This window comes from Perca fluviatilis, chromosome 1 (genome assembly GCF_010015445.1).
Source record: "Perca fluviatilis chromosome 1, GENO_Pfluv_1.0, whole genome shotgun sequence".
NCBI classification, from domain to species: Eukaryota; Metazoa; Chordata; class Actinopteri; order Perciformes; family Percidae; genus Perca; species Perca fluviatilis.
The window spans coordinates 2,776,383-2,791,331 of NC_053112.1; the positions used below are offsets into that span (position 1 = coordinate 2,776,383).

Genomic DNA, 14,949 nt, shown 5'->3' on the forward strand with positions numbered 1-14,949 from the left:
CACCAAACACAACAACTACCAAAATCAAAGACAAGAAAATATGTAGTGATGACAACGATCTGATCTAAAGAGCTGACTCTCTCTCTCTCTCTCTCTCTCTCTGTGGAGAAACAGCTGATCAACGATCTAATAGCAAAAGTGTAACAGAGCTGTGTGACATTATAATCAAATATATAAATGAAAATAGGTTGAGTATAACTAATATTTACATATAGGCCTATATACAGATCAGTGTCAGGTTGAAACTAAAAGTTAAGTTGCACAACTTAATGTAATGTTTATGTATGTTTAATGTATGCCTTAGTTTGAGGTTGATATCATTTGAAAAAAAAAATCTTTAAAAACAATGTAATATGGCACTTAAATGCACTTAATAGGTTTAGTTTTTTGAGAGATGATATTGTAAGCAATGTAGGCAATACAAATGTTGCTTTTTCTGAAAATTTAACCAAACTATTGTTAATTATTGCTCTTTAATAAAACAAAAGTATTTCTTATCCGATTACTAGATTAATCGATGGAATAATAGGTAGAATACTCGATTACTAAAATAATCGATAGCTGCAGCCCTAATAAATAACTCAGTTTTTTTGAGAAATAAAAGCCAAATGCTTGATCATTTTACAGCCACATCATTTTCGTTATGCATTATTTGTTTTGGTTGTTTAAAAATGCAAAAAAAAAATATCCGATTAGTCGATTAATCGATTGATAAAGTGCTAGATTAATCAATTACAAAAAGAATCGATAGCTGCAGCCCTAGTCTGGACTGATGCTTATGTAAAGGTTCAGGTTAAATCCTGCTAAATGAGACAACTTGCCACCTGCTTTGGTAAATTTCATTGAGCAGAGCTGTAACAATTCCAAATTTGACTGTACAATTAATAGTCTCAGAAATAATTACGATTAGCAAAATAACTCTCTTTTAGTCAAATGTATTTATTTATGTATCACGTTTCGAACAAATGAATCCCATGATACATCTTTAGTTACATCAATTCATGTGACCCAGATAATGTAATAAAACGAGTACAGAGTCTATAAGGTAAACCCCGCCTCTTTATAATCATAAAAAACATTGTTTTTTGTTGTTAAATTAACATAAAATTGACAATTACCATCAACAGTCATAGACCTTAGGACCTTAGCTTATGTCAGCAATTAATTGCGGTTAAACAAAGAAACTGTGATTAAGTAAAAAGCATTGTGTTTAGATCAGGCCTAGCACTGAGTAGCAGTATCAAATGACATGCTGTCCTAAAGAACTGTTTGTACATATACAAAAAGTAAAGCACTGTAATTATTTATTTCACATATTACTGGCAGGACCACAGTGACGTTTGCTGTCAGGCAGCGCCATCTACACTTACAGAGTCCTGCCATTCTTGCACCACATGCAAACAAAACACTCAAATGAGAAAACTCTAAGATAAAGGTAGAAGATGTTCTGAGCATTGATAGTCACTTACTTTCATATGGTTGTTTCCCTGTGACAATGGACCAAAGTAGTATCCCATAACTGAAAGACAGACAGACAATGTTTAATGTCAGGATTATTTGTGGCTGACCCCTCCCACCCCGGGCACAAACTCTTTGAGTCACTCCCCTCTGGCAGGAGGCTGAGGTCCATCAGGACCAAAACCGCATGCCACATGAACAGTTTTTTCCCATTCGCCACTAGCCTCAACAACAAGGCTTGGAACTCACCCTGACTCTCTCCACACTCCACACCTGGCTCTTCATGCCACTGTACTTACTCTGCCGTACCGGTCCTTTTTCCTACTGTTTAACTTATTAGGGCCCGAGCGCCGACAGCGGCGAAGGCCCTATTGAAACTGAAGGAATTATTGTTTCTTTCTTTCTATTATTATTTTTATTTTCCCGTCAAATGACTTGGCTTTTTGTGGGGCTTAATATATTCAAAAACTCACCAAATTTGGCGGTCGCATCAAGTCTGGTGAAAATGTACGTATTTTAAGGGTTTCGGGAATAGGCGCACAAAAATGGCTCGCTAGCGCCCCCTAGAAAGTTAAGAAAATTGAGCCACTGCAGTGCGTTTAACGTAGTCTCATGGTACACATATGTAACATGTCAAGATGTACAAAAAACGTCATTAGAGCCATACCCTAAACCCAACAGGAAGTCCGCCATGCACCAACAACACCATGACAAATTTCTTGTATGCATAAAAAACGTACTTGGCAATAAACCCCTTTCTGATTCTGATTCTGAATGAGGATATTCAATGAAAATAAGGAAATCTGTGCATGAAGTCATATTAGTATCCCTCCTACCTGAAAACAACTCCCTCTCCTGTTAAAGGACTAAGCGACTGATATTTTGACTTCCTGTCACTACTGAACATGTGTTAGCATGGCAGCTGGAGTGATTCCGTCTCCAGTTATTATTTATTATATGATAATTAAAACACTTTTATTCAAGTGCTTACTAATCATTTAGCTAAACTTCAAGCATGCATTAAAGATATAAAATCCTGGATGATCTACAATTTTCTCATGTTAAACTCAGACAAAACTGAAGTTATTGTGCTGGGCCCTAAACACCTCCGAACCTCATTATCCAAAGATATAATTACTCTGGATGGTATTGCCCTGGCCTCTAGCACTACTGTCAGAAATCTAGGAGTTTTGATCAGGATATATCCTTTGACGCCCACTTAAAACAAACCTCAAGAACATTCTTTTTTCACCTTCGAAACATTGCCAAAATTAGGCACATCCTGTCTCAAAACGATGTTGAAAAACTAGTCCATGCATTTGTTAGGCTACTTCAAGGCTGGACTACTGTCATTCCTTACTATCAGATTGCTCAAATAAGTCCCTTAAGACTCTCCAGCTGATCCAGAATGCTGCAGCGCGTGTTCTGACAAAAACTAAGAAAAGAGATCATGTTTCTCCTGTATTAGTTTCTCTGCATTGGCTTACTGTAAAATCTAGGATTGAATTTAAAATCCTTCTCCTGACATACAAAGATCTAAATGGTCAAGCACCTTCATATCTTGAAGAGCTCATAGTTCCTTATTGTCCCACTAGATCACAGTGCTCCCAGAATGCAGGGTTACTAGTGGTTCCTAGAGTCTCTAAAAGTAGAATGGGAGCCAGAACCTTCAGCTATCAGGCTCCTCTCCTATGGAAACAGCTCCCAGTCTGTGTTTGGGAGGCAGACACTGTCACCACATTTAAGAGTAAACTTAAAACTCTCCTCTTTGATAAAGCTTATAGTTAGGGAGTGAGGAGTTGCAGCATTTGTCTAGACCAGCAGGGGAGGGTGTATAGCTCCAGACACGGCACCCCTTCTCTTCTCTGCTTCTCTTCATAGTGGTCAGATTCATCTACCAACCCTTATAGAACTGGCTCAGGTTTGCCTTGCACCAGATCTTAGTTATGCTGTTATAGTTTTAGACTAGCCGGGGGATTTCCTTTGACACACTGAGCTCCTCTCTCCTCTCTCTTTCCATCTGTGTGCATCCATATCCCAGTAATGCTTATTACTAACCTAGCTCTGGGGAGCTTATTTCCCGGACCCCTTATGTTTTGTCGCCCAGCAGTTTTCCTTGGATTAGGGTGGCACCTAAATCATGGTTGCAGCTGTCACCGTGGTCCTGCTCCACACCCTGATATGCCCTGCTACGCCCTGCTATACTCTGCTATGCCCTGCAGTGCCCTGCTACTTCCTGTTATGCCCTGCTATGCCCTGCAGTGCCCTGCTATGTCCTGCTACGCCCTGCAGTGCCTTGATACGCCTTGCTACACCCTGTAACACTCTGCAGTTCCCTGCTACACCATGAGCTACTACAATTACTATTTCTAGTCACTGATCCATTATCTTTATTGTGACAATTATTGCCACTGTTCATAACACCCCCAACCGGCACCGTCAAAGACCTCCTACCAAGAGCCTGGGTCTGTCCAAGGTTTCTCCCTAAAAGGTTTTTCCTCACCACTTGCTCTTGGGGGAATTACTGGAATTGTTGGGTCTTTGTAAATTACAGAGTGTGGTATAGACTAGGGCTGCACGATATTAAGAAAATATCTAATTGCAATTATTTTGACTGATATTGCGTTTGCGATATGATTCACGATATTGGAGGGAATGATAATTTCTGTATCAATATTCTCATTTTCATTGAAAATATTTAAAAAAACAAACAAAAATGATTAAAGTGTGATTTTTTGGCAAGGATCTGTACCAAACAAAGATGTTTTCTTTAGTCTGTAGGATAGGATTTGCTGGCCGGGACGTCTCTGCAGCACCACAATACTTGATTCAGAATTGTTTGACACATATTTTGCCTTATAACTACAAATAACCCTGCGATTTGGATATTGCACTAGTTCATATTGCAATTTCGATGAAATTGTTATTAATTGTGGAGCCCTCGTCTACACCTACTCTATCTGTAAAGTGTCTTGAGATAACTCTTGTTATGATTTGATACTATAAATAAAATTGAATTGGTTCGTTGCTCTTGTACCTGTAGATATCAAAGGATCTAGTAGGTTTGTACGATGTGCTTTTTAAAGCCTCTGGTGGCATGTAGATAATCGTCCCTCCTAGTGATTCATCATCCTTGGGAACCTGTGTGACGCTGCAGGAAATCCGTGCAAGGCCAAAATCTGTAAGCTGCAGAGAGAATTAGCAAAGAGAGGAAAGAGTTAGATGAGGTTCTTTATTTGGTACCACTTTATTTGAAGGGGTGTGCAGAAGACTGACATGAAACCAGTCATGAACATGAAGTAGTCTTTATGATTGTTCATGACTGTTGTAATTACTGTAAGAGTCATTTGGTAAATTATGACTCTTTTAATGATAAGTTAGCATTGTTTGATGTTTGTGTTATGACAACTTGACATTAACCTAAACAACATAGCAGACCTCATTATCAAACTTTAAGAAACTATTTAGCTTCATGTGTTAACATTACATTAAACTGTCATTAAAGCTTTATTGCGTAACTTTTTGATATTAATGAACGTCCGTTACATTCAAGCCATTGCCAAATGAGTTGCTAGAAAGCTAATTAAGACTATCAGCTCCACAAAACTCTCTCTGTGGGTTGGTTTTTACATTGGCAGCCATGAGACTGTTAGGGTTAGACAAAGACCTTGACAAATGGGTAGTGCAGGTGAACTGGGAACGTCTGGAGGAGGCCCCTGTTTGAGAGATCTTTAACTCACACCTACGGCGGACCTTTCTGGCTTCCCTGTGAAGGTTGGGGGCATTGAACCCGAGTGGGCAATCTTGAAAGCTTCCATTGCTGAAGCTGCGGCGGGGAGCTTTAGTCTCAAGGTCTTAGGATTCTCAGATTGAAGAGAAACAATGCAGATTCCATCCTGGTGGTAGAACAATGGACCAGCTCTTCACTCTTGCAAGGATCCTGGAGGGGGCCTGGGAGAATGCCCATTCGGTCTACATGTGCTTTGTGGATTTGGAGAAGACGTATGACCAGGTCCCCCGGGAGATACTGTGGGAGGTGCTGCAGGAGTATAGGGTGAAGGCCATTCAATCCATGAATATCCAAAGCAAGAGCTGTGTCCAGGGGGCTCAGTAGTAAGTCAACTCGTTCCAGGAGAGGGTTGGCCTCTATCAGGGATACTACAGGATATCGAGACGTAGTCGTGGTGGGGAGGGGTTGCAGTTCAGTGAGCTGCAGATAATGTGGTCCTGATGGCATCATCGGTCCGTGACCTTCAGCACTCACTGGATCTGCGCTCATGGAGCAAGGTCGGGCACACAAGATTCTCACTCCCAGCGCATCAATTAGGGACACTTGGTCGGTTCATTTGGCGGTTGTTACTAACGCAAATAATCTGCTTTAGCATCAGGACTCTTGGCATCACTTTTTGACGCTCTGAGTCATGACTGATTTGGCGTTAAATGTACGTAAAAATGTACGTTTAAGTGTCACGTGGAACAAAAACAGGACATGAACCCCGGTCTTCTAGGTGAAAGTCCTGTGTTGTTTGACCCATCCACCCCCCCAACCTGCCTCCTTACAAGGATTTTTGGTCTTTAATTTTAATTTTAATTTTAATTTTAATTTTAATTTTAATTACCATTGCAGCTCTTCATACTATTATCATAGAGCATTGAGGTCGAGCTGCTGCTCTGCCCGCTGCGTCCCAAACAGACACTTAAGGGTGATTTTGGCATCAATATCTGACTATGAGAACCACTGAACAATCTTACAAGTTAGCAATGAGAACGGGATGTTCTGGAACCTAAATCATGAAGAGGGGCATAGCTTGATAACGTGACATACTGTACAATGTTAAGGCCTGGAGTTTGGCTCTTGAAAAGCAGTAAAACTATTTACTACTGTATATTATCAAGTTGCGAAATGTAAGGGAAACCCATGTCTGTATCTTTTGGGTTTACAATATGTGTTTTTCAGGCTCCATTTAGTCTTCATAGAGTGTGCAAACTATTATAATAGTATAAAGTAAGCATGAGGCCTGGACTCCCCTCAAAGCCTGGGACTCACCTTGGCATTGAGAGCGTCATCCAGCAGCACGTTTTGGGGCTTCAGGTCCTGGTGGAGCACGGGACGGGGCAGACTGTGGAGAAAGTTCATACCCAGAGCCACTTGGTGAGCCAGTCTGAAGACCAGCGGCCAGGGTGGAGTTCCCATCAATGCTGCCTGTAAGAATTTCCAGAGTTACAGACACAAATAGCGGAGATAGTGAGCTACACATACAGCCTACACTACCATTCAAAGGTTTGGAATATGCTGTTATATTAATTTTCTTCTTCTTTCCTTTAATAATGACTATTTGAACATAAAACAGTATAACTTGGATAACAAATGTATTATATATTATTTATTCTATGCTTTTTATTGTTAATGCAAGACTTTTACTTAGCATGAGAGTATTGCTACTCTAAGTAAAAGATATGAGTAGTTTTTCCGCCCCTGGTTACCTGTAGGGAGGCCAATGATCCTCTCTCCATGACCTCCATGATCAGACCAAGCTGTGTTGACCTGCCAGAGGAGGGCGTTCGACCCTTGAAGATCCCTTGGACGGCCATAACATGCGGGCTGGTGACTTGACTCATCATCTTGATCTCACGCAGCAAAGACTTCTCGTTCCTGTGTGTGTTTGTTTGCATTATTAGTAATTCACACAACTTTATGTAATTATAAACAGGAAACCCTTTGTAAGCACTTACCCCTCACCCTGAAGAAGCAGTTTAATGGCCACATCATAGCCCCACTGATGATGCCTGGCTTTGTAGATTTCTCCAAAACCCCCAGAGCCAATCTCCTCCCAGTCCCCCAGGCTGGAGTCTTCAACAAACTGTTCCATAGTTCACTGGAGGAACAAATTATTGATATAATCAAACCCTGAGTCCAGTTTAGACTAGGGATGCACCAATACTGATGCCAGTATCGGGTATCGGTCCGATGCCAGTATCGGTCCGATGCCAATATTAGGTATCGGTTCGATGCCTCACACCGCATGTATTCATACTTGTAGTCTTAAAATTACTCCGATACTACCACACCCAATACCACCTCATAGCAATGTGACAATAACTTCTCTGTCAAACAGGTATAGGCGACGGAAGAGGAGCAATGACAGCCGTTTGGAGATTTCTGGCTGTAAAAAAATAACTATGCTCTTGCCCAATGCATGATTGCACTTGACAACCAGCCATTGTCAATTGTTAGTAATACTGGGTTTCCACTAGCGTTGGGTATCGTTTGGATTTTTTATGATAACGGTGCTAAAACGATACTTTTAAAACGGTGCCCAAACGGTGCCTGAACCGATACTTTTTAAGAAAGTAAAAAGAAAAGCCTACAAAGCTCTAAATGGTCAAGCACCATCATATCTTGAAGAGCTCATAGTACCTTACTGTCCCACTAGAGCACTGCGCTCCCAGAATGCTAGCCTGGCCCACCTGCTTTTCTGTCCCAAAAATGCTTGTTACTAACCTCCTCCTAAGAGTCCTTATGTTTCTTTTCACCCAGGATAAAATCGTGGGATCAGGGTGGCACCAAAATCATGGTTCCAGCTGTCGCCGTGGTTCTGCTGCAACTCCCTGCTACGCTCCGCGGTGCCCCGCAGTGCCCTGCTGTATCCTGCTGTGTCCTGCTATGCTCTGCTGTGCCATGCTACATCCTTTAACGCCCCTCAGTGCCCCGCTATGCCATGAATTATTACAAACACTATTTCTAGTCACTGTTTCATTATCTTTACTGTGACTGTTATTACCACTGTTCATCACACCCCCAACCGGCACTGTCAGACACCTCCTACCAAGAGTCTGGGTCTGTCCGAGGTTTCTTCCTAAAAGGGAGTTTTTCCTCGCCACTGTCGCATTGAGTGCTTGCTCTTGGGGAATTACTGGAATTGTTGGGTCTTTCTAAATCAGCCTCTTATAAAAAGGCCTGAAATTACATGCTTTTTGGTCTAAACGGCATACCCAAATTAAAAGTGGTGCATACTTTGACACTCTGGGATGTGCCTGACATCATTGGAAAGGAAACACAGTTTTAGTTACAAGTGCCAGGGTGATTCTAGGCCTTACTAACACAGAGCTACAGAGGCTAGAATGGAGGTGTTTAATTTTCGTCCAAGTTATACATCTGTAAAATGATTAAAATACACTGCTGTGAACACATCTGACAGGTGACAGACAATCCAGGACATTAGCCACATGTCTCAGCTTACTACAGAAAAAATCCAGAAGCCAAAAGACTCAAAAATTGATTTTATGATTTTTTTTTTTTTAAAGAAAAAAGTCCAAAAAGTGCAAAATACTAAACTTCTCAAATACAAAAATACACCCACATCAATCACACACATACTTGAAATAACTATATACATAAATATATAGAAATAAGTAATTATAAATTTGTCAGGGAGTGCTTTGCATTATAACATTCACTGTTTGTGCTGAAACACAGAGCCAGCCATCACAGGGTTAAAATTTTAATGGGTTTCAATATGTCTTTCAAATTGTCTCTTTATTGGCTACAAGACTAGGGTGGGGGGAAATTGTAACTGGCTGAAGCAAATGTCGATCAAACCCTCTTGACCCCAATCCACTTCAGAGCCGTGATTGGGCTTTAAGCCTGTTTATCTCCTGCTCCCGGATACGGATTGACTTTTGAGAGGTCTAGTTTGATTCCTAAGGCGTCAGAGAATAACATGGATGCACTCATTGGCCGTTAGACGGCTGCAGTGAGAAGAGAGACGCGTTTGAAGAGCCCCGCAGTGGAATCGCATATCGCTTTTTTTGTAACTCAGGGCTCGTAAACTTCAAGATTTTGAGGCGAACAGGCTGTAAAGAAAAGCTCTCAGTGTGTAGTGTAATGGCAAAATTACATTTTAGCATGATTCTTTATATTTTTCTGTTTTATTTCTATTTTGTTTCTCTCACAAATGCTTGAAGGGAGCTTATCCCATTCCCACATGAAGACTGAATTTCTCTCTACAATATGTGGAGCCAGGAAGTCTGGAGCTGAATGCATACAGCCTTTGTGTGAACCGATAAGGTACAAGGTCACGGTAAACTATCTCCCAACTACAGCAGTTGCTCCCCAGTGCATCCAACTGATGTACGGGGCATATGACCCAGGGTGATAGGGGGCAAGAGGGAAGAGACGCATATGCTGTATGCTGAGTTCAGATATGCCTGAAAGAAAAATGCAAAGTCATGTTTAGACCAGACATGTGTGCCATCATTCCCTTCCTCCTGTTTGTGTATATAAGCTCTGTGTCTTTGCTCATTCATTTGAAGAACCCTTTCCACACTTGTGCTGCATGCCTCCTGTGAAATCGTGTTCCTCCTATATTTGCAAATATACTTAATAAAATACAAAAACCTAATTTGGTTTAGTCTCCGACTGTCTTTATTTTGTTTCACTATTCTATTTTCTTCCAAACATCTACACCTGCTGCTAAGCAAAACTTTTTTAACTGTTATAGTTTGCCACAAGTCTCCAACAAGGGGTTTTCCATGATATAAAACAGTTTGTTCAGCTGATTTTCAGACAGTTACAGATTCCTCTGCTAGGATTCTCACCTGCTGAACTCTTCAGGTCGACCTAAAGACTCTTTAAACCTTTGTGTGTCGAGGAAACACTGGCAGAGATGAAGCTGCTCTTCTCTTCTCTTCTCTTCTCTTCTCTTCTCTTCTCTTCTCTTCTCTTCTCTTCTCTTCTCTTCAGTCCGTGTGTCTGTGTGCGTCTGATCCGAGGAAAACAGCACACCCTTATAGCTTCAGTCCAAGTCTAAAAAAAATCAGAGTTATGTCAAAACCTGTCCAACAGGTGGTAGATGTCAGCCAATCACAAATGTGTTTTAATTTCCTTCTTCCTCCCCTTTCCCCACCAGAGGAGATGGGCTAATCAATGCTGTTTGTTACACCTGTGTTGATTCAGAGGTTATTGGGCCCGACCAGTTTAACTCCACATACTGTTGTGTTGATGTAATTTATTGTCAATGATATCAAACATCTGGAAAAATTAAAACGGTAAGTGAGTCAGTGTAATATTTCATTCAAGACTTTGGGTTTTGATTTCTTGATGAAGAATTTCTTGTAAAATTCATTTTGTAGACCTGTTGTAGATGTTAAGTGGCCTGTAATTCCTCAAAAAATACACTTCAATTGCAACTGAAAATATTAGAGATGCACCGATTACAATTTTCTAGGCCAATTCCGATTTCTCACTAAGTTTTAACTGCCGATACCGATTTTAACCGATTTCATATTTTCTAACAACTTTACAGCACACACAAATATTTATTTTCTATCTTTTCTTTAATAGAACATTTTACATTTTGCATAGAACATATTTTTTAACAGATAATCAATCTCTATAAAATAGGACTATATAAATGACTCCTGGTGTGGGAAATTCACACACATTTAACGTGCAATGTTATGGAAGAACCATTTCCCTCTTTTCACATCCAATATCAAACTAAAAAAACGTCATATATTTAGCAAACTAAACTTGTGTATGTATGAAAACAGAGAAAACAGGTTGTGTTGCAGCGAAGTGTCAGTTCTTTCATACGTAAAACATGGGTGGGGGGTGGGGGGGTTGTTGTATGGACAGACCTGCCACCACTGCTAAAAAAAATCCTAAAGGAAACACTGTTGTGATCTAACCAGTGCAAAAACCAATAAGGGCTTATACAGATTTTTGTAAATGTATTTATTAATAAGGACATAAGCACATTAATAAACATTTCTGTAAATGTGTCAGCAGCTAATTTTCAACTGTAGTCGGTTGGTGAGATGTTTTAAAAGGCAGAGCAACAGGAAACGGCGAGACATTATAAAGGTTAACAATTACTCTACAGACAGAAGAGAAGGCGCCGACAGCACCAGCAACAACTAAACTACTATCTGCACATCTGCTCCTCAGCAATACAAGATGGTACTGTCTCAGAGTGATCTCATTTTCTACTATACAGTACATACAAATTACATTACAGTATAGTATCTCATTCAAATCTTAATGTGCACATTGCCAGCCAACAGGAGCAATTAGAATAGAAAACCTTACTTGAATTATAACAATTTATATGTGAAAAACATGAGAAACAATGTTTTATACTTGCTAATAGTTTCAGTGGGCAAAGTTAAACAGTACGTGGGTTTGGTGACTGCACAGATAACAAAAATATAAATAACGCCTGAGAAGGAAATACACATACCTGCAGAAGAAAATTTCAGATTAACTGGATTCTTCTGTTTCTTTCTGTCCGCACCTCTGCTCCTAAACATTAAATAACACAATTTATACACTCTAAATGGCCTGTAGAGCCTCCATTATTACATTAAATAACAGAGTTTATACACTCTAAATGGCCTGTAGAGCCTCCATTATTACATTAAATAACAGAGTTTACACACTCTAAATGGCCTGTAGAGCCTCTATTATTACATTAAATAACAGAGTTTAGACACTGTAAATGGCCTGTAGAACCTCCATTATTAACATTAAATAACAGTTTATACACTCTAAATGGCCTGTAGATCCTCCATTATCACATTAAATAACAGAATTTACACACTTTAAATGGCCTGTAGAGCCTCTATTATTACATTAAATAACAGAGTTTACACACTCTAAATGGCCTGTAGAGCCTCCATTATTACATTAAATAACAGAGTTTAGACACTCTAAACGGCCTGTAGAGACTCCATTATTACATTAAATAACAGAGTTTAGACACTGTAAATGGCCTGTAGAACCTCCATTATTAACATTAAATAACAGAGTTTATACACTCTAAATGGCCTGTAGATCCTCCATTATCACATTAAATAACAGAATTTACACACTTTAAATGGCCTGTAGAGCCTCTATTATTACATTAAATAACAGAGTTTACACACTCTAAATGGCCTGTAGAGCCTCCATTATTACATTAAATAACAGTTTACACACTCTAAATGGCCTGTGGAGCCTCCATTATTAACATTAAATAACAGAGTTTATACACTCTAAATGGCCTGTAGAGCCTCCATTATCACATTAAATAACAGAATTTACACACACTCCTCACATTTGCAAACACATTATGTCATAACTGAACACTAACCAATCATTGCTTTAGTATAGGCCTATACAGAGGTCAAAGGTCAGATTACCTGTTTTGAACAATGGATGCCAACAATAGACAGAGAGCAAGGGGAGTAGGAGGAAGAGACAGGGGACAACAAGGAGGAGGAGGAGGAGGGAAGAAGAGGAAGAAGGAGAGCCATCTCTGATGAGATCAGGGCCACATTTATTCATAATGTGATCAACCGCGGATTGACCAATGAGAGAAGCCCATCTTGAGTAGCTTTACAGTGGCGTCCATACTGCATGCAACTATCTAATGACTATTTCAGCATTAGTAATCAATCAGACTCTGTTTTGCACAAAGTGCATACAATTCCCCGCCCCGACACACACGCACACACACAAACACACACACAGTTTCCAGTGCACTTTTCAACCCCTCTCAGCAGATTACTTTCTCTCTAGAACATTGTAAATGTAGATATAAGCCTATGAAAGACAAAAGAGCATTAGATTTAGAACAAAAGTGTGTACATGGTATATCCATATATTTACTATTATGAAAAAAGTGTTTGCCATTTGATGTAAATGCTTCATTCTGAGATGTGTTTATGGTATTTTGAATGCAGTATTTCATTTTGAAGGAGATGTGAAGCATTTAGCATTTTATGTGTGCAGTTTTAGGAATTGTGTGTAGAGTTTTGAAGAAAGGAGACAGTTTTGAAAACGTGTGTAAGCAGTTGGAAAAAACTGTAAATAACAGTTTACACACTCTAAATGGCCTGTAGAGCCTCCATTATTAACATTAAATAACAGAGTTTACACACTCTAAATGGCCTGTAGAGCCTCCATTATTAACCCTCATGCCCTCCTCGGTCATTTTTGTACATTTTTCTCAAGTTGTTTTTTCATTTTGTGATCATTTTTGCTGTGTTACTGCTTATGGCATGAAATTTTGTAGGAACCTTTCTTTTCAGTCAAATTTTTTAAATCCAGTGTTTTTTACTCTTACATGTCTTTTATACTTAAATGATTCATTTTGTACCCTCTGGACACCTTCGTGGCAAAAATGTCCACACACAAAAACTGTTATTAAATCATCATATATCAATATTTTTTTCAGCTTGTTTTTCATAAATCACTTAAACAACTTCTAACTTAATCAAAACCACCAAACATTCAATCATTTTCAGGATTTTAACCCTTTAAATGCCAGTTTATGTATTTGAAGTATGTCATTATTTATAAAAAAAAACAACACAAAAAATGATTTTTTTTCCCATAATGAATAATATGTAGATGGGGCTTTGGTGGTGATTAGAGGCTTGAATATGTCAAAGATAAGCAACAAAATTGATTTGATTGCATTATTATTTTTTATGTAGTTCCAGATACTCCCTTTGGACACCTTCGAGGCAAAAATGGCCCCATTGACTTCCATTATAACCACGTTTGGATCTCACTGCCTTTACAGTATAAAACCATGCATTCTGTAATGTCAGCATTTCATTTGGAAGAAAACTAGTCATATTTGATATTTTTACAGTATTTCACCAGATTCAACCATTTTGCCCTTGTAGGCCGATGCATGAAATTATAGTTATATTATGGAGCTGTGTGTGTGTGTGTGTGTGTATGTGTGTGTATGTGTGTGTGTGTGTGTGTGTGTGTATATGTATGTGTGTGTGGGTGGGTGTATGTGTGTGTGTGTGGGTGGGTGGGTGGGTGTGTGTATAAGTGTGTGTATGTGTGTGTGTGTGCGTGCGTGCATGCATGCGTGTCTGTTTGTGAGAGAGAGTTTGTGTAAATCTGTTAAACAATGATAATTTTAGTGGTGAAAAAAGCGCACCTTACTTTTGACAGTTATATTATGGAGCAGTGTGTGTGTGTGTGTGTGTGTGTGTGTGTGTGCATGCATGCGTGTCTGTGTGTGAGAGAGTTTGTGTAAATCTGTAAAGAAACGAGGATAATTTTAGGATTGAAAAAAGCGCACCTTACTTTTGACACTTATATTATGGAGCCGTTGTGTGTGTGTGTGTGTGTGTGTGTGTGTGTGTGTGTGTGCGTGCGTGCGTGCGTGCATGCATGCGTGTCTGTGTGTGAGAGACAGTTTGTGTAAATCTGGGTGAAAAAAGGGCATCTTTTGAAGGATGCATTTCATGTGTCTTTGAAGACGTGCTTGAATAAAAACATTGTCTCCTGCATTTGTTGTAAAGAAAACCAACTATTAATGTGTTGATGCAATTTAGAAGTTGTTTAAGTGATTTATGAAAAAAAAGCAGAAAAAAATATTGATATATGATGATTTAATATCAGTTTTTTGGACATGTACATTTTTGCCTCGAAGGTGTCCAAAGGGAGTATCTGGAACTACATAAAAAGTACTAATGCAATCA

At 39.4% G+C, this 14,949-nt stretch overlaps 1 protein-coding gene across 2 annotated transcripts in view; it reads right to left on the reverse strand.

Moving 5' to 3' along the window:
* Positions 1 to 14,949, reverse strand: part of LOC120566216 (ankyrin repeat and protein kinase domain-containing protein 1-like) — a 58,709-nt gene that overhangs the window by 37,939 nt on the left and 5,821 nt on the right. For both annotated transcript variants that reach the window (XM_039812537.1, XM_039812536.1), the window contains exons 2-8: positions 11,700 to 11,761; positions 10,057 to 10,264; positions 7,192 to 7,334; positions 6,943 to 7,111; positions 6,506 to 6,661; positions 4,496 to 4,644; positions 1,470 to 1,519 (exon numbers count right to left, since the gene is read on the reverse strand). In XM_039812537.1, coding sequence (XP_039668471.1) covers positions 1,470 to 1,519; positions 4,496 to 4,644; positions 6,506 to 6,661; positions 6,943 to 7,111; positions 7,192 to 7,328 — 661 coding nt within the window. In that variant the 5' untranslated portion in view covers positions 7,329 to 7,334; positions 10,057 to 10,264; positions 11,700 to 11,761. The remainder of the gene's footprint in view (positions 1 to 1,469; positions 1,520 to 4,495; positions 4,645 to 6,505; positions 6,662 to 6,942; positions 7,112 to 7,191; positions 7,335 to 10,056; positions 10,265 to 11,699; positions 11,762 to 14,949) is intronic.